At 49.4% G+C, this 20,625-nt stretch overlaps 1 protein-coding gene and 1 pseudogene across 1 annotated transcript; one reads left to right on the forward strand and one right to left on the reverse strand.

The window, feature by feature from the left end:
• Positions 1 to 6,397: 6,397 nt before the first annotated feature.
• On the reverse strand, positions 6,398 to 17,988 carry LOC105994201 (annotated as a pseudogene).
• A 568-nt stretch (positions 17,989 to 18,556) lies between these two features.
• On the forward strand, positions 18,557 to 19,486 carry LOC105994202 (vomeronasal type-1 receptor 4-like). The gene has a single exon (XM_013027623.1). It carries the CDS (start codon positions 18,557 to 18,559, stop codon positions 19,484 to 19,486), a length of 930 nt encoding a protein of 309 aa, XP_012883077.1.
• Positions 19,487 to 20,625: the final 1,139 nt, after the last annotated feature.

Here is a 20,625-nt window from a genome sequence, read left to right on the forward strand (position 1 = left end):
GCCTTCTCGGCCAGCGAGGAAGAACGACCACCACACCAGGAGTCTTCTCAGATCACGCTTTATTGGAGAGCCTTTGAATTGATGGGAGAGCTTGAGCGCGAGAGAGCGTGTACCCAAAGCATGGCTGTTTATATAGGGAGTAGGAACCGTTTTTCCCATTGGTCGTCTGCCTTTCGCCGTCACCAGGTGCCACGGGATTGGCTAGGGACTCTACCTGGCTCGCGCATGCGCAAAGCCCAGGACCCACCGTCCTGCCAAGCACTGCCTAGGGAGTTACCTCAAAACTGCAAGGAAGTGGGCGGCGCCTTCGCGCCGGCTCCCCACACTGCACCATATCTCGGTGTTTGCTATGGGCTGTTTCCCATTCCTCTGCCCTTTCCTGCTCATGAGCAGACACTCCACTCCCTGCAGCCTCCTCTTCACCTGCACAAAGAAGAAGAAAGTGGTCCTCCCCTGAGGACCACCAAGCTGGCATCTCTGCTGAACTTTGCTTGTCCATTCAACAATCTCCACACCTAGATAAAAGTCATCTGCTGAGAGACAGAAGTGTGTACACAGGTCCACATCTGCACATTTGTGTACTATATATCTGTGTGCGTGTTCATCTGTCTCCATTGTGCTGGCCCACAAAATTTTATGAAAGTGGAAATGTTAGATTTTGAAATAATGCTTATTAGGTCATGTCAACTTCTTCCAGAGAATCTGCCCCATTATTTGGTAGTCATGTCAAATTCAAGATAAACTGGTTAAACTCACTTTACATGTTTTCCTAATTCCATTTTGAGTCTTTTGATTTTTTTCATTCTTTCTTTATAGTTCCCAGCAATGAAACAATTCTTAAAGCCCTTTCTGTTCTGGAGAAAAAAGCAGTTGGAAAGAAAATAGCAGGTGGCAATTGTTTCTATCATATTTATAAGATGATTTCTATGTTGCTTTGTATGTCCCTCCCCCACAGTATAACCCATGCTTTCACTGTATTTGATGTTGATATATTTTGTGGAGGGGAAGGGAAAAAACAAATGAGATGTACAGTCATTATGTGGAAAAATAAACTTTACAACTTTGGTGTGGGGGGGAATCAGGTTGGGGGAGGGCGGGAGTATGGGAACGGATAGGAATGAGAAACAAAGAGGAGGCAACAATACTTGATAAGAAACGTACTCGTTATCTTTCCCATATAATTGTAACTCCTCTGTAGGGTATTCTCACAATAAAAAAAATAATAAAGAAAAGAAAATAGCAGCTGGGTGTGGTGATTAATGCCTGTGTTCTGAGTTCATGAGGAGGCGAGATCTAAGGATCACATTTCAAAGCCAGTCTAGGCAGAAAACTCTCTGAGACTCTCATCTCCAATAAACCACCAAAAAAAAAAACCCAAACAAACATGGAGGGGGTGCTGTGGCTGAAGTGGTAGAGCACTAGCCTTGAGTAAAATTTCCCAGGGACAAAATGTAGGCCCAGATTTCAAGCCCCAGGCCTGGCACAAAGAACGAAAGAGAGAATGAGGGACACACACACACAGACAGAGACAGACAGAGAAGAGAGAGGGCAAGCCAGCAAAGAAGGAAGGAAGGAAGGAAGGAAGGAAGGAATGAAGGATGGAAGGAAGGAAGTCCTGCTGCTGTAGCACTAACCACAAACATCAAGACTCCTTCCTGACAGTTACTCCGTTAGTTTTGTCCTTGCTTATTTTTTACACATAATTTATTTTCACAACTCTTTCTTTTCCTTGGCAGTCTATGTTACATATGTCTAGACTCTGCTAATTCAACAAGCACATTAAGGTAACTTCTGAAAAGCACCTTTGTTAATATAAAGTTGTTTTTAAAACATAAAGGCTCCTTGAGAAAGTCCCTTGCTTGGCTATTGTGATATTTCCTACAGTGCTCCTCATGTCCCTTGTTATGAGGTCACTTTACCACAGCCTCTGGTGTGCAGGTCAGGGTTGTTGTGCTGAATGACAGGAGGGGCCTCCTGTCCAGGGCTCTCCACCTCCACCCTTTCCTTCTCAAGAATGAATTGAAAGGTGACTGCAAGCCAGAAGTAGCACTGATGCCACGGGGACAGTCATCAGCCTTGAAAACAAAAGCTCAGGGATAGGACACAGTCCCTGAGTTCAAATCCTGGGACCAGCACAGAAAAGGAAAGCAAGCAGATGGCAGGCTTGCCACCAGGAGTCAGCCAGGGACTATGCCTGGTGCTGAGTGGACCCTGGGCTCTGAGCCAGGTACCTCCTCCTGATCCTGAAGTTCCCACAGCCACCCCACCACAGAAAGGCTTGAACCACAGCCCCTGCCATCCCTGCACTCCATCCCCCCACACTCGCCTTACCCAGATTCCATACCTGCTCCATGCCCTTAATCCAGCCCAAAGTCATTCCATCCAGCACAGGCATGCTCTGGTCTCCTTGGGGAGCTGTGTGGTGTCATCATTAACCTCACACACACCTGGTCCTCTCCTGACCCTGGTGTTCCCGTCTCCAGAGGTCTTCCCCATCTGTGTCACCTTGGAGAGTGTGGATGTGGACTTAGCCTCCTGACCTAGGGGCAGCGTGTGTCCTCCACCAGCTTCCTGCCTTGTGAGGGGACGCAGGCTTTCCCTGTCCCCACTCTTCCCCCTGTCAGCACTCGCTCCCCAGGAGCACCCCACCCTCTACTGACCTCACACTCTGTCTTGAGCAGGATCCAAATCCAAGACAACCCACACCCGTGCTTCCCCTACCCCACAGCTCTCAGCAATGCTCCTCCTGCTTTTCCTTTTCTTTTTTTTTGGTCGACCCTGGGGCTTGAAATCTGGGCCTAGGCACTGTCCCTGAGCTCTTCAGCTCAAGGTTAGGCTCTGCATCCCATGCACCCCTGCAGTCTGCTGGAAGCACAGCTGCCCATCGTCATTTTGACATGCAGCCCTGCCTGGACTTGTTACTTCTGGAGAGTTCGCACATTCAAGTTGTCTTCCTACATCTCTCTCTACTTTCTTCTTGAGCACCCTTGGTTCTACACCACTATCATGTATGAATCCCTTTCCTGTTCCCTGTGTCCTTGCCACGCAGTGGCTGGCCACCCGACTCCTGCTCCCCTGATGCACACCTGCCAGCCAGAGCTCACAGCCAGCTCCTGACTTGGCTTCATTCACAGCAGCACCTGGTGACTATGCTCAATATCCAGGAGGGATGAGACATGCTCACCTCTCACTGCTGGAGATGAGTTGAAGCTTCTGACAAAGCCTTCCAGGAAAAATGGGTCAGTCCGTGAACCAAGTGGGAGGTCAGCTCTCCCTCACTCCCTGCACCCTTAGCTTGGGGGCTCTGGCCCCTTCCCTTGTGCACCTCCTGCTGGTAGAGCAGGCCACCCTGTTTGCCATCCTCACAAAACAACCACCCTGGCCAATCGCTGCCATTGTGATGAATACAGCGGAATTCAGAAGGGCCAAGAAAGTACTGGGGAGGTTTAGGGGGAAGCACTCATGCTAGTTCAGATCTGGGAGTAACCATTGACTGACCCCTAGCACAGGAACCATCTGACTTGTGTTCTTGGGTCACACCTGAGTCCTGGCATGATGGTGGCCACTATTGCACACTGCACACACCTTGCCTTGTCAGGTCCCTGCGAGACTCTATCTACCTTCCCATTGTTTCTACTTCATTAAAATCCCTAACTACTCACTTCTTACAGCTGATAGTGCCTTGGCAGAGAAAACTTTAAAGCAGATGGATCCTTGTTCTAATGACTTTTTTGGGGGGAGGGAAGCAGCAGAAAATCAGTAGTGGGGCTTGAACTCAGAGCCTGGGTGCTGTCCCTGAGCTCTTTTACTCATGGTTAGTGGTCTACCACTTGGAGCTTAGTGCCGCTTCCAGTTTTCTGGTAGGGAATTGAAGAGTCAGCTGGACTTTTCTGCCCAGGCTGGCTTTGAACTGTGATCCTTAGATCTCAGCCTCAGTCTCTAAGATGACAGGTGTGAGCCACCGGTGTCCAGGGACTTACTGTTCAAATTATCCCGGACTGTTTGAGCCACACTTGCAGTTTTGGGTGAACTGCAGCGTGGGCATGGTGCATGATCTTTAAATGCATTGTTGAAATTTCTTGCAGGTATGTTATATTAAATATTTTACATCTGTGCTCTTCAAGGAAATAGGTGTCTAATCCTGTCTCTAGTCTGTTCTCATTTTGATATGAGAGGGAGTTTGGTAGCATTCTTCCTTTCCTAGTTTCTGAACCTGTCTGAGAGGCATTGGTGGTAACTCTGAACACCTGGTGTAACCCATCAGCGACTCTATTTACTGCTTGATTCCAGATGAGGTTAGGTGACTAAAATCATCTTGGATCAAACCTGATGGGTCAAACGTGCAAAGAGGTGAATCCATTTCTTGTATGTTTACTAATGTGTTGGATTAATTTTCTACTATATTTCAGTGACAACTTGAATTTTAACTGTTATGATATTCTAGTTTTCTTAGTTGATGTCTTCACTGTTCTTGGCTGAAGGCTTGTCAGTCTTAGCTATCTTCCCAAAGAAAGTTCTTACCTTCACTGATTTTTTTTGTCAGTCCTGAGGCTTGAATTTTGGTCCTGGGCAATGTCCCTCAGCTCTTCAGCTTAAGGTGTGCACTCTATCACTTGAGCCACCGTCGCCACTTCCAGTTTTCTGGTGGTTGATTTGAGATGAGTTTCATGGACTTTCCTGAATCAGCTGGCTTTGAACCATGATCCTCAGATCTCAGCCTTCTGCGTAGCTAGGAATACAGCCGTGTGCCACCAGAGCTCAGCTTCTTTCACTGATTTTTTTACATTGTTCTTTTAATCTCCATTTCTTTCATTTTTACCCTGATTTGTGTGTGTGTGTTTGTGTGTGTGTATGTGTGTGTGTGTGTGTGTGAGTGTGTGTGTGTGTGAGTTTATGTATGTGCCTGTCCTTTGGCTTGAACTCAGGGCCTGGGCACTGTTGCTAATATTCTTTCGCTCCAGGCTAGTGCTCTACCACTTGAGCCACAGCTCTGCTTTGTACATTCTTGGGATAGTTTATTGAAAATGAGCCTCATGGACTTTTCTGATGCCTTTGAACCACAATCCTCAGATCTGAGCTTCTTGAGTAGCTCTGATTAGTGGTGAGCAGCCATCAGTTCCTGGCTGGCTCTATCCTGATTTTTATGATTCTCTTTGTATCCACTGTTCTGGGTTTGTTTTTAGACTGTGCTTCATCGGTGATTGCATTGGAGACACCTGATCTTTTTCCTGGCAGGCTCACACAGCTGTAAATTCCCTCAGAGAAGCTTTTGCTGCATCCAAGAGTTTCTGGAAATTTTTGGTATGGTTTTGATTCTTGAATTTGTAAACTTGTCCCTTCATTTGATCCTTAAGTCTTATGGTTGAATGTGGGCTCGACAGCCTATCTCTTGATGAGAGGGTGTCTTAAGCCAACATTCTAACTTGGTCTGGACTTACGGGTCCATGGCATCCAGTAGTACTAGTTCATGAAACCGGGGCAGCAATAGGCATCTGTGTGCTGGCTTGCTCTTTGTCAGCAGAAGTTAATGGTCTTTATCTCATCAACCTAACTTGGGTTTGATATCTCCCCTGCTCTTGTGGGACAAGCAACTGGGGCTCCATTTCAGGTCTGTTCCCATTTGCTTGCGACAGTTTTCTACCTGGAACTTTCAGTTTTCAGTCTTGGCTGGTGAAGTGTCATCTCTATGCAGTGTTGGTTTATAACTGGGCTGGGTCAGCTCTCCCTCCTGGCTGACAGGCTCAGGGTAGAGCCAGGACACTGCTTTACAGTTCAGACAGGTGTATACAGATCTGGAAAATACTGTCAGTTTTATGTTGTATATCAATTGGCTTTGAGACAATGCTATGTGCTCATCAAAAAAATGGATGATTTTCCCAGGGCAGGGGTGTGGCTCAGTGAACAGTAAGAGGACTTGAGCAGTAGGAGGATGTGAATAATAGGAGGATGTGAACAGTAGGGCCTCCGCAGGCAGCCTGGGTCCTTGGCCAGCTCTGCTAGAGTAGACAACATGCCTAGGGGACAGGACACTCAGTGTGAGTGTTTAGGACTAAGTCTCCCCACAGAAAAGGGCAGAGACCAAGGCCCCAGGACAATCCCCCCAACACCCACTAAGACCTGAGGGCCAACTCTTTGTGAAAAGAGGGAAAAAAGGAATAAAATATGAACAGTACAGTTGACACAAATAAACCACCAGAATGGGGGTGGGGGAGGGAAGGTGAGGGAGGTGGGAGGCAGGTGGGGATGGGGTTCCCATCTCAGCAGCAAGAGGCAGTGACCCGGATGCTCGCGTCACTCCCTATAGGGCAGGAGTGGCGCCTTCCTCCTGGCTGCTGTCTATCCCACCGTTTGTCCCTCAGCCTTTGGGAGGGGGCCGGGCGACGTCTCCCCAGGCTGGTCAGGGAATGTTGAGTGGGTCCAGGTCTGGGATCAGGCCATTCACAGGGAGGGCTATCAGCAAATCACTGGCTCCATGAGGGAGGAGCTCAGGGAGAGCTGAGCCGAGGGTGGGCCAAAGGCTGGGCACTGGAGGCCCAAGCACTGGCTCTTCTTCCAGCATCAGGCAAGAGTAAAAACTGAAGGATGAGGAATGGGATGGCACAGAAGCCCAGCCTGGCCCTCTTGTGGCCCTACCCAGGCCCCACCACCCTCTCCCCATCCACCAGCATGTCTGGCCCCACAGCCCCTGCCAGGGCACTGCCACCCTCTGTCCCTCCTGTCCCCTGCCTGGGCACCACCAACCCTCCCACCTGCCACCGCCCCAACCCCCAGCCCGCACCAGTCAAGGCCTCCTGAGCACAGTACTTGACGTCCACATCCTGGTCATGGGTCAGCTTCTCCAGGACCAGCTTGTCCTCGCTCTGCAGTGTGCTGGGAGCAGAGGGGAAAGGGCTGAAGCATGAAGCAGATGGGGGCCCACAGCTGGGAACTCAGTTCAGGCCTGGCCAATGCCTGCCGAATTACAACTTGTATCTCCAGATGGCTAGCAATGCTAAGCCACCCCTCACCTCCCTTCCCTTCACATCCGCCTCCCCATAAGGCTCGCCAACACCACTGCCAACTCCTCTGTCTACAGTGAAACCGACACTGGGAGGAAGCAGCAGGGAGCAGTGGCAGCTGAACACAGTGGTGCACATCTGGAATCCCAGCCACTGAGGAAGCCCTAGCAATAGCTGGGCATGGCGGCACCTGTTATCCTAGCGGTGTGAGCAGCATGCACAGACCAGGCAGCCTGGGCCACACATTCACTCTGTGAAAGATAACCAAGGCAAAAAGTGCTGGGGCATGGCTCTAGTGGCAGAATGCTTGCCTAGCTAGGTCAACCCTCAGTATCCCCACAAAGGAAGAAACAGTGTAGCTGGAGAGGAGCATAAGAACAGCGAGTCCCAGCTCACCTGTTGTGGAGGATGGGCCCGATCTTCTGCAGGGACTTGGCCACATTGAAGGGGACCTTGGCATCGTGGTCCCTGCCATGCGCATGACAGTGGGCAGCATGTACTTGGTAGTGATGTCCTGCCCACACACCTCCAACAGAACCTGGCCAAGCACGGGCACACGATCAGTACAGTCAGCGACTGGCACCTGGGCCCGGGTGGCGAGGCTGAGCAAAACCTCTCTGGCATCCAAAGGTTGCACACAACTGACACCACCTCCCCATGACTATGATTTACAATGAGCTCAACTCTGAACATGCAGCCAATGGTGTGTCTCACACCAGCTCACCCAAGCCCAGGCCAAGGGTGCCAGAGGCCAGGAGTCTGTCCAGCTCCAGATGTGTAACACTGGCCTTGGCCTCCGGCTTCTCCACTCCCATGCTTGGTGTCACGGCAGGGCTGTGCATGCCCCTCCCCTGGCAAGCCGGTTCCTGGGTACAGGTGGCATGTGGGCCACACTCACGTTTATGCAGAAGATGGTGGTCATGCGGTGCAGGTAGTTGGGGTCTCCAGACATATCCAGCACCTTGGGGATGATGGTAGCATGTGCTGACTCCTCCCTGAACTTCTCCACCAGCTTCTTGAGGTTGCTGCTGGCTGCTTCACGGATGGCATAGACTGCAAGGGGGACAGGAAGGCCATAGGGGAGTTTTAGAGTGGTTCATGGCTCAATGCCAGCCTTTCCCAGGGTTCAAACATCAGGGGGCAGGGCACAGACAGAACAGTGGCGTGGCCCCACCCACTGGCTGCCAGCTCCTTCTGGCAGGACTCACCATGGTCCACCAGCCATGCTATGCATAACGAGTTGAGTTTCTCATCAAAGAATTGCACTCCCTGCCAGAGGAGAGAGGTGGTGAGGGCTCCAAGGGTGAGGGAGGCCAGCCACCCTCCTCTCCCCTCCCCACCATACCTGGCATGCCCTGGATCACGCACGAGCTGCCCAGCCAGCAGGGGCATGTACTCGATGATGGCCAGCTGCACCCACCTCTTGGCATCCTCGGCTAGCTCCACGATGGTGGGCAGCAGTGACTGGATGCTGGATGCCTATCACCTCCTTCACATAGTCCAGGTTGAAGATGATGTTCAGCTGCACCTCCGGGCACTGTAGGGGATGGGGCTCCAGTGATGCCTGGCCCAAGGCAGCCCAGAATGGGGGGAAGGGAGTGCCACCCCACAGCAACACCTTACAGAGTTGCCATCTCCCCAGGGCCACTGCCCCAGCCCCAGGCTGGCCCTGGGGATATCCAATGGACTCCAGGATGGCGATTCATCACCTGGGTGGGAGACTGTCGGAGGGGAGATTCACCTTGTCCTTCAGCTGTGCCAGGAATAGGGGCAAGAGGTGCTCGATGGTGTTGTCTTTGACCAGGAGAGAGTCCCATGATGATGAAGGCCAAGGCAGACTTCACTTGCTGGTTGGCATATGACACCAGTTCCTGGGCGGGTGTAGGGAGGAAGGCCCCAGAGGACCTGCTTCAGCCTTCTCTGCACATGATTGACAGGGGGCATGAGGGTGGGCTGCAGGGTCCATGCCTCCATCTCCTTGGCTGCAGCCTGTGACCCAGGTGCCTGGGACGTTTCCACAGCCTATTCTGTGCCCTCTTTCTTGCCCAGATGAATCCCTCCACCAAACCTGTTACCTTGATACATGGCAAGATCTGGGTCATGATCATGATCTCCCCACAATCTGCAGAGAGGTTCTTGCAGAACTCTGGGGGCCAGGGTTGGGGATGAGATGGAGCCGGCTGCATCTCCAACCTGAGCCCTCCTCCTCAAGCATGGGTCATGGGCACCCATCTTTCACCTTGTGGGAGGCCACGGCCCTCACCTCGGCCTCACAGTCCTTCATCAGTTTCTGGAAGGCAGGCACCAGGTTTGTCTTCGTGATCTCAGGCCCCACTGCTTTCTGGAGCTGTAAACCCAGGACCAGGAAGAGGCGGGGTGTGTGGAGCCAAAGGGGGTCTGGCAGCCTCTCACAGCTATTGAGGCCAAAATCTAGGCAGAAGCGGTGTAGGTGTGGAGATGGGGCAGGCTGCTTTCCCCAGAGCAAGCCCTCGTCTCTAGCAGCCTGCGCCAAAACCACAGATCTTAGTTCACATTATCCCAAGTGGGGCTTTCTGTGACCTGATCCACAAACATGCCAGCGATGCAGAGTCTCCTGCTTTTACATTTATATTAAAATATAGTGGGCTGAGTCCCTAAATGGGCAGGGGAGCTAAGGAGCTACTCCTCAGAAGAGGGAAGAATGGCAAAGAAACACATGAGGAAATGCTCATCATCTCTGGGCATGAAGGAATTACAATCACAACAACCCTGAGATTCCATCTTAATCCAGTTAGATTGGCCAGCATTTTGAATTTGATCAAATGCTGGTGGGGATGTGGAGAAAAGGAGCCCTACTGTGCAGCTGGTGGCAATGTGAACTAGTAGAGCCACTCAGCACAGCAGTCTGCAGGTTCCTCCAAATACTACACACAGACTTTCCCTCCCACCCACTCTTTGGCATGTACACTGAGCATCATGACAAGGACACCTGCACACCCATGTTCACTGCCACAGTACTCACAATAGCCAAGATATGGAAACAGCCCAGATGCCCCACAGTAGATGAGTGGACCCACAAAATGTGAACAATGGTACTTTACACAGTCATTAGAAAGAATAAAATAATGTCATTTGCAAGGAAATGGATGGAACTAGAACAAATCCTGAGAAGTGAGGTAAGTCAAGACTGGAGATTACTGGTGCACGTTCTCTCTGATATAAGGAAGTTAGACCTAAAATGCACTGGGATATGACAAATGCCACAGGATTCCAGAGACTCAGACACAGTGAGACCAAAGGAGAGTAGTCTTTAGAGAGAATCACTAAGACCCAATGCCTAAGCGGCTCTTCATATTTTTTTATAAAATATTTCACATACTAAAACAAAATCCAAGATGTGGAAACAAAATACATATATATTTTTTGGTTTTAGCTTATGATATTTCTGTGTTCTTTATCTAATAAAGAGTCTGTTCTTATGTTATCTTTGGGAGGGCACAGGGAGGGAAAAAGGATAGAAAGAAAAGTGGATCCATGGAGTTCACAGGACACCGATGAAAGTGAACTGCACAACTCATGGGTAGAGATGGGAGGGAGGGGCTGGGAGGGAATGAGAGAACAGCAGACACTCACTGTACAAAAGGAAATGTCCTCATTCTCTGACTCATGCATGCCATTGTAATCCCTCTGTATAACCCTTCTATAATAACAGTACACATGTACAAAATGGGCTGTGCACCGCAGCTCACACCTTCAATCTAGCTAGCTATTCAGGAGGCAAAGTTAGAGAATTGGAGTCCAAGGTTAGCCTAAGCAAAGGTAGAGATCCTAGCTGAAAAATAAATCCAAAGGGTAGGGTGTGCCTCAAGAAGGGGGGCACCTGCCCAGTGAGCACAAGACCCCAGTTCACAGCCCCAGTTGCCAGTATGAACACACGTCTGGACGAATGTGTGCCTAGTGACTCTGCCTTTTCTTGGTTGCCAGAGACGCCTTACACTTGCTCCTGACCACCACTTGCTCCTGACCACCAGCAGAGCCGATGGGTCCACACTAAGGGCACACACAAGGGTAGCCCTCCAAGGGCCTCATGCTCTTTTACCAGTGTAACTGGTATGGAGTGCTGGTGGGCAGCCCTGTTTCTACCTCAGCTCCTTGTCTGTCTGCAGCTTCTACTCCTGGGCAGGACAAGAGTCTCACTTGGAGCCCAGGACAGAGAGCTTCACTTTCCTACCTTTCCAGGTCCTTGCCGTGTACAAAGCAGGGCAAGTGACAGCTTCCCAGTGTGAATGTGCACCCCTGACCCTGCCAAGATCCAGCCCTGGCTTCTCTGCCCACGGACATCAGGCTGCCCGCTCCCATGCAGGACAGACACGCGTCCCTCTTCCCTTCAGCCTTGGCCCTGCCTGTGCACTGCAGGCCTCACGCACCTCAGTGAACTTGTCATCCACCATGTAGCGGACATGCCAGGACCTGTCCTTGGCCGCCTGGTGCAGTGTGGGCATCACCAGGCCCCCAGGTTCTCCTGGGGCAGGAGCTGGGCAATGTTCACACACACCTCCACCGCCAGCAGCCCCACAGAGTCCTGGGTAGCAGAAGGGGTGCTGAGTGTCCATCGGCCATAAGGGCAGAGGGCCCAGTGGTGGAATGGGGGAGGGGGAAAGGGGGAGAGGAGGAAGGGCGAAGCAGGGACCCACCTGCTCATCAGAGGCTAGGTTGGAGAACATGGGGATGATCTCACTCTTGAAGTTGTCCACCTCTAGGACCTTGGCAAACTCCCCCAGCTTGGAAGCTGCGGCCAGTCCCACCATGGGGGTGTCATCTGAACAGAGGTTTTGTAAGTACCTGGGGATCTAGAGTGGTGCTGGGCAGGAAGAACTCAAGGAGCCAGGAGAGATCAGAGGGCATGGATCCTTGGGTGCCATGGTTGTTGCCCAGGGCATAGGAGGCTTCACTCAGGATAGGAGGAAGAGTAGGAGGGGGGCCTTCGGCCAGGGCAGCTCAAGGGAGCAGCAGGTAGGGTTACTGCGCATTCACACTCACATGGGAGGGGGAGGGGACTGCCACTGAGGCCCAGCAGGTGAGCTGACCGCAGGGGACAGGACAGGGGCAGTTGGGCAGGCGGTGGCAAGGGAGCCCCAGACTCACTGGTAGAGCTCTGCTTTCACAGCGCTGGATACTCACAGGTAGCAGACGGAGAAGAGGCTGCAGGCCAAAGTTGGGGAAGTGAACCTTTCGCCCCTCCACCAGCCGTTTCACCAGGGGCCTGAAATGGGCTTATAGGCTAGAGGGTGAGTGCTCATGGGAGATGGCCCGCAAGGACACCACCGCGTTGTCCCGCACCACTGTCTCCTCCACCGTGGCGAGCGACTCCAGTGGGGGCTGCAGAGGCGGGGGAGGAGCGGGTGGCACTGATGCTCTGCTCAGCCCTCCAGCCTTGAGGCCATCCCCCTGGAGAGCACCCTGCCCGCTACCAATCCTTCTCCATGGGTCCTGTCTCTGCTCCGGGGATGGAAGCCAGGACCCCGTATGCCACTCACCAGCAGGCAGTGCATTTACTCTGGACTCCCCACCAGGCCAGTAAAGGTTCCCAGCTGCTCAGCTAGGGCCAGAAGGACCTCATCCTCAGCTTAGATGGTATCAGTAGGGGCAGGGCATTCCCATCATAGCCCACCCTGGGACCCCGGCACCCTGGGATCCGAGTCCCAAGATGCACAATCTTGCTGTCAGTACCCACAGTTTTCCCATATGTCCAGCATAGAGAACAAGATAGGAGCTGGGGATGGGTGGGGGAGCACTGACTGACAGGGCCACTCTATACCCCTCAGGGAGGGGAGACCGAGTCCCACCCTGTGCAACACTGTGGCAAGCAGATTTCCTGTTCAGGTACAGCTTAAACTCTCAGCACTGTTCTCTGCCAAAAATCCTTTTCTATCTGTTCAGACTTGGTTGAGCTACTGCCTCCTGAAGACTTTGCAGGCTGTCCCTCCCCCAGCCTGCCCCCAACCACCAGCCCCTGTGCCCGGCTCCCACTGAAGACAGTGCCAAACCCATTCACAGTCTCAGGCCTCAGGGATTGGCAGGGTAGGCCAGGACACTGGCGATCTCTGGGATTCTTCCTTTCTGACCTAGGACTCACCACAAGAAGCCTGAGGCTGAGGCTTCTGCTGGCGTGAGGCTGAGGCTTCTGCTTTTCTGTTAGGACTGCACCACCTTTTCCCAGAGGACATGGCACCTGCCACATGTGACTGGAGAGGCTCCCAGGCAGCAAGTCAGGAGAAGAAGGAACCTAACACCCCTTGGGGCTCTGACCCCACATGTCTGGATCCCCGGCGGCTCTTGGTCTGAAGCTCTCACATTCCCCCCCATCCCAAGCTCCAGTTTTTTCCATCCAGGCAGGCAGAACATTGTCTGCTGAGACTGTCCTCACAGCTGACACTTAGGTGTTAAACAGACTGAATGCTCTCCATGGCTCTAGCACAAGTCACACATGACTGTGTCTACCTTGCAGAGCCCAAGGCAGGTCTCAGGCTGGGAGTCTCTCTCCAGGGCTGCGGCTGCCTTCCAGCAGACTTCCAAGAGGACATCTTGCCTCCACCTTCCTCTCCCTCAGCTTTCCCCTCAACACAGTCCTGCAGTACATAAAGCTTGTCTACCTGCACCTCAGCCTCTGTACCCCATCATCCAGGGCTCCTGCCATGGGCTTCTCTTATTAATCAGAAGCCATCTCCAAGCACCCCCACAGCACAGGGCCCCAAGAGTCCCCACCTGTAAGGAAGGAGAGGAGTTCACTTCAGGTCCTTTCTGCTCCAAGGGCCAAGATGATGGTGGACAACTTCTTGATGCAGTTGAGGTGAAGCTGAGGAGAGAATAAGGAGGGAGAATGTCAGTAATCCCAGACTCTAGGTAGCTCCCCAGTGCTCGGAGCAGACGTTCAGCACACCCACCATGCCCTCCTCTGACCTGGAGCTCACAGTTCAATAGAAACAGTGCACTTTCTGAGTTCACGTAAGATCACACACACTGCCCACCACTGGATACTATACCACATACTCCACTTAGCAGCAGCCGCTGCCTAGCATGCATGCATGCATGCTCTGGGCCAGGCCCTAGACAAGACACACACACCTGCGACCTCACTGAGCCCTCAAAGCAATCGTACAAGGTCTGAAGCTGGCTCCCAGCACAAGGCAGAACCTCTTGCCAGCTGAGAGAGCTAAGAGGATGGTTGGCAGAGCAGGCATTTAAACTCAAGACATGTGACTTACGGTGATGATGAGAGAATAAACAATAGGATACTATTACTATAAAAATAAAAGTCAGGTATGCTGATGCACACCTGTAATCCCAGTACTGAGCAGACTGATGTGGAAGAATCATGACTTCAAAACAGCCTACAGTACATAGGAAGATCTTTTCCTCAGTACATAGTAAGATCTCCCTCTTTCTCTTTCCCTTTCCTCCTCTCCATCCCTTCCCTCACCCTCCTTCTCTCTCCCCTTTAAAACTTGGGAAGATTCCAAACGTTACAGTATCTTTGTTTGTGGCTTCATTGAATGTTTATGAAAATAATTTCAAATCTAGGCAAAATTAACTATTTAACAGGAGACTTTCATGAGTTTGTATATTATGTTAGTCTAAGAAAATGTGCAGATGTGTTGTAGAGACTTTATAATTAGAATTGCATATATTTATGAAACTTGAAAATGAATTATTGAATATGCTTTGATTTATAGGCTTAGTCTTTTACTACACGCGTACTTAGTAAGATATAGAAGAAAATAACCATGTTGTGAAAATATGAACAAAATCATGTACTGAATTCACAGCTTTATTTATGTATCTGTTCACCTTTGTGTGTCTCTCCTCCATCTGTCTCATCCTCCCTAGTAACCTGCTCCTTATTCAAGATAGTTTCACATTTGTAAAAGTATTTTGAGTAGCAATCACCCGACAGTAATCTGATCTGTAAGTCCTGAAGTTAACCAAAACCTTGCCTAAAGTTTGTCAGTTGTACTTTCTAATAACATAGGACTGATGGTTTCTCTTACTCATTTGAAAACAGATTTGGGCTATAAAGAAGATTTTAAGTTGAAACTAAGTTATCAAATTGAGATCTGTTTAAAAACAAAGAACCAGCTTGCTTTTGTGCCAAATAACCCACTTGCTATCTGAAAAGATAAGAATTTTGGTTATGGGCTGTGAAAGTGGCTCAGTGGTAGAGTGCTTGCCTTGCATGTATGAGGCCCTGGGTTCGATGCCTCAGCACCACATAAGCAAAAAGAAAAAAGCCGGAAATGGCGCTATGGCTCAAGTTGTAGAGGGCTAGCCTTGAGCTGAAGAGCTGAGGGACAGTGCCCAGGCCTAGAGTTAAGGCCCCACGACTGGACCGCCCCCGTAAAAAATTTTTGGTTATGTATTGATTAGAAGTTGAAAGTCTGGGAGGAATACATAGAAATAGGTAATAAATAATGTGTTAAAAGTAACAACCAACTCCAAATGTTTTCATTCCAGATTTGTATGGTCTCTGGCACAGAACAGATCTTCCACGGAATATATATCTAAATATATGAAAATGGGTTAAGTTTGACTGATCTTACATACATCACATGCTATGCTATTCCAGCTCTAGGGTTTGGTTGCAAAGTTTATTTGTTGTACCTAGTCAATGAACTGTTACCAAATTCCTTGAAGAGTATACTGGTACTAGAATCATGAATGAGAGAATTTTATATGTATAATAATTGGTAAGCTCATTATTTCTATCTCACTCTGTAAATGCAGCTAATTGTTTGGTAGAATTTTAGTCATTCTCATAACGATTTCTAAAAATTTAGTTCATAGATTCTTTTTGGTAAAGGAATCAATATCAGAGGTAATATTAAGATATTATACTAGGAAACGAGATCCACTAATATAGCTTATGGTTATTAGATTTGAACTACTTTTATCATGGGGTAATCTTATGTGTTAGTATAAGATTTCACAAATGACTTTAACTATATGAAGATGTAACAGTCATACTGCAAACATCCCTTTTGCATCCCTTTTGTGACCTATTTAAAAATATTTAAAATTGTGTTACATTCCTGCTTTGCTGTTTAAGAAAAAGATGTTTCACACACACACAAAAAGAAGATGTAGCCTATTTCTATCACAAAGTACAACTAGGCCAGGAACAAGAAGCAAATCCTGTCATTTGCTGCCACATCTGTAGAACTACAGATCGCTGTGGAAAATGCAAGAAGTCAGACACAGAAAGGCAAATGAATGTTCTTGAAACAGACAAGAACAGGGCAGAGGAATTGTCAGCAAGACTTGAAGGGACCAGGTGAGGAATGGTGTCCATGCAATGAGGTAGACCAGAAAACCAGGGTGAGGAGTCACTGCTGATCCTCTCTTGAACACAGTGACAAATTTGTGCTTCAAAATCACCACTGCTAATGACGAAAATGAGTAGGGAATTAGAGAATGAAGCTACCTCCTCAGAAATAACCAGGCATGAAAAGAAATCACCCTGCTTTCAGGCATATGCATGAAATGCTTACCTCTAATCTCCAAATGGGTTCTCTAGGGATGAAAACATTTAAAAAATGGCCATATTGCCAAAGAAATTCCTGCACAGAAATGTCTCATTCTATTTTCATTCTTCCTTTTGTGCCAGTCCAGCGGTTTGAACTCTGTGCCTGGATGCTGTTGCTGAGCTCTTTTATTCCAGACTGGCATTGTACCTCCAGAGAGTGTAGATAAGAATTGTATATAAGTATCTCATGGGCTTTCTTCACCAGGCTGGCTTTGCACCTTGATTCTCTGATATCAGGCTCCTGAGATTGCATCAGTACAGGGTTCCATTTTTCTTTCCTAACAGCATATATGATGATATAATAAAAGCAGACTGAGATGAGGAGGGCTGTGAAGGTGGCTCAGTGGTAGGGTGCTTGCCTAGCATGCATGAAGCCCTGTGTTCAATTCCTCAGCAACACACACATAGAAAAAGCCAAAAATGGTGCTGTGGTACCAATGGTAGAGTGCTAGCCTAAGCTATCAATTGTAGAGTGCTAGCAAAAGCAGCTCAGGAACAGTGCCCAAGCCCTGAGTTCAAGTCTCAGAACTGGAAAAAAAGGGAAGGGGCACTTTGGGTAAGAAACTTTGGTGACACATGTCTTACACACTGCCGAGGTTGTTTACAGTCACCTTGCTTCAGAACTCAGTGTCTCCTGCCAGCCTACTGGGATCCAGGAGAGCTAAGTGACTGCACCACTCCCCTGTCCCCTGGAGAAGCACCGACATGAAAGTGAAAAGTGTCTTGATAATTGTCACATGGGGGAAAAGAAAAAGTTTACTGAGAACATGGCTTGCCACCCCAGGTGAAGGGAAAATCACCACTCTCGTGAGAGATGACCTCAACTGCCATCTTCCTGTACCCCTATCTAAGGAGGCCTTTGAAGCTCTGAAGGTCCCATGTGTGTCTCAGAAATGACCCGCCCTGCCACGCACATCCTGAGAGAAAAGGCGAGCACTTGTGTTCACTGCTACTGGAGAGGCGCAGCCTGCAGGAGAGACCCCAGGTTCCACACTCTTGGTAAGTGATCACCTTATGGGTAGGGATTCCAGATTGAAACCGGTTGCATGACAAAGAAACAGGGAAGGATAGGAATGGGCTAGGACAGTGAAAAGAACTGGGGTTCTAGGCCCCTCACCCCCAAGCCCTGTTGGTTCCTAACTTTCCTCTCCCTCACAGAGTCTGTTCTGGCTTATGAGAAGTGAGGAGGAATCCTGAATGTCAAGGGGCTGGGGAAGATGTGTTCACATCAGCGACTCTAGAATGGCATTTGAACCTAAAATTGCCCCCTCTCTGTCTCTGTCATCCAGCTCCTCCTTCACCCCCACCATCCCCACCACAGACCTGGTTCATCTTCCTGGTATTTCTTCTGTGAAATGTGGGCTCCGTGTTGAGGAAAGGGTGACACCTGGGACCCACTCCCACAGCCAGCCTATTGAGGTTTAAGTGCATGTTTCCCTGGGAACCTGTCACTCATATTTCAAGTTCCATTCTTTAGTCAGTCAGAGAGCTCTAACTCGCGGCTTGCCCATGTTCCTTGAGCCCTTTTTGCTCAAGGCTAGGCCTCTACCACTTTGAGCCACAGGTCCACTTCCAGTTTGCTGGTGCTTACCTGGAGAGAAGAGTCTCACAGAATTTTCTTCTCTGTTCTGGCTCTGAATTGGGAATCCATGGTCTCAGCCCCTGAGTTGCTAGGATTACAATCTCGAGCCACTAGGGCCTTGCTCGTTTAGAATCTTAGATCTGATTCTACAGAGGAGAAATGGAGCCACCTTCATCTCAGAACCTGACTCACCTTCGCTTAATGCCATTTCTCTAGGTTCACCCATTTCCCTGAACATGCCATCTTCCTCTTCCCGATGGATGAATAGAATTGGATTTTTCCTAATACATGAGAGATAGTAGAACAGTATTTCCAGTGGTCCGAATGCTGAATGGAGAATATTGAGTTCCCTTGGCCCCGTGCACGCCTCAGTTTCTTAAGCCAGAGCTTCTGGATGAGACTCAAGTAACAGAGAGGATGGCAGATGCCCATGTTTCCATGGGGGTGATCCTCTTAGCCCAGACTGTGGTTGGTTTTGTGGGTAATTTGTCTCTTCTTTCCCATTATCTATTCCTTTCCTGCATGGGGAACAGGATGAGAGCCACAGACTTGATTATTAGGCACTTAATTGTGGCCAACTTCCTATGTCTTCTGTGTAGGGGTGTTCCCCAAACCATGGAGGCTTTGGGCTGGAGAAATTTCTTCAATGATATGGGGTGCAAAATGGTCTTCTATCTTTACCGAGTGGGCAGGGGTGTGGCGATAGGTAGCACTTGCTCCCTCAGCATCTTCCAGGCTGTGAGCATCAGCCAGGGGGACTCCAGTTGGGCAGGGCGGAAGGGGCGAGCCCACAAGCACATTGTCTCTACTGTCTACCTCAGCTGGGGGGTTTTCCCCCTTGTGAGCATTGTTTTTCCCATGTACATCACTGGATATACAGCACATGACAACATTACGATATTAAAGGCCTATGGATACTGTTCTTCTGTGCGTCATGATCCAGCTGAGGATGTGCTTTATGTAACCATGCTCTCTGTGCCTGATGTTCTGTGTTTGGGGCTCATGGTCTGGGCCAGCGCCTCCATCCTCTTCGTTCTGTACAGACACAAGCAGAGAATGGGACACATCCAGAGGACCAGTGTCTCCACCAGAGCCTCTCCCGTGTCCAGAGCTACCACAAGCATCCTCCTCCTGTTGAGCGCCTTTGTTTCCATTTACACTATGTCCTGCATCTGTCAGATTTGCTTGTCTGTGATTTACAACCCCAGCCCTGTGCTGTGCCTTATAGCGGCATTTGCTATGGGCTGTTTCCCAGCCCTCAGCCCATTCCTGCTCATGAGCAGACACTTCACTCCCTGCAGCCTCCTCTTCACCTGCACAAAGAAGAAGAAAGTGGTCCTCCCCTGAGGACCACCAAGCTTGCATCTCAGCTGAACTTTGCTTGGCCCTTCAACAATCTCCACACCTAGGTAAATGTCATCTGCTGAGAGATAGAGGTGTGCACACACGTCCACACCTGCACATTTGTGTACTATATATCTGTGTGTGTGTTCATCTGTCTCTATTGTGCTGGCCCACAAAATTATATGAAAGTGGAAATGTTAGATTTTGAAATAGTGCTTATTAGATCATGTCAACTTCTCCCAGCGAATCTGTCCCATTACCTGGTGGTGGTTTCAAGTTCGAGATAAACTGGTTAAATTCACCTAACATGTTTTCCTAACGCCATTTTGAGTCTTTTGATTTTTTTCTTTCTTTCTTTAATAGTTACCTATACAAGAAAGCAAATCATTCTTAAAGGCCTTTCTGTTCTGGAGAAGAAAATAGTTGGAAAGAAAATAGCAGCTGGGTATTGGCGGTTGATAGCTGTGTTCTGAGTTCCTGAGAAGGTGGAATCTAAGGATCATAGTTCAAAGCCAGTCTAAGGAAAAATTTCTCTGACACTGTCTTCTCCAATAAACCACTAAAAAAATGGAGGTGGTGTTGTGGCTGAAGCGGTAAAGTGCTAGCCTTGAGCAAAATTGTCCAAGGAATAGAACAGATAGAACAGGCCCAGAGTTCAATCCCCAGGACTGGTACAAAGATGGAAAGAGAAAATGAGGGACCCAGACAGACAGACAGACAGAAACAGACAGAGAAGGGAGATGGTAAGACAGCAAAGAAGGAAGGAAGGAAGGAAAGAAGGAAGGAAGGTAGAAAAAAAAGGGAGAAGGTGGAAAGAAGCAAGGAAAGAAGGAAGCAAGGAAGGAATGAAGGAAAGAATGAATGAATGAAGGAAAGAAGGAAGGAAGGAAGGAAGGAAGGAAGGAAGGAAGGAAGGAAGGAAGGAAGGAAGGAAGGGAGGGAGGGAGGAAGGGAGTCCTGCTGGTGTAGCACTAGCCACAAACATCAAGGCTCCTTCCTGACAGTTACTCCCTGAGTCTTGTCCATGCTTATTTCTTCCACAGAATTTATTTTTACAACTCTTTATTTTCCTTGGCAGTCTATGTTACATATCTCTAAACTCTCTGCTAATTCAACAAGGACATTAAGTGTACTTTTGAAAA

This window comes from Dipodomys ordii, unplaced genomic scaffold (assembly GCF_000151885.1).
Source record: "Dipodomys ordii isolate 6190 unplaced genomic scaffold, Dord_2.0 Scaffold105, whole genome shotgun sequence".
Lineage (NCBI taxonomy): Eukaryota > Metazoa > Chordata > Mammalia > Rodentia > Heteromyidae > Dipodomys > Dipodomys ordii.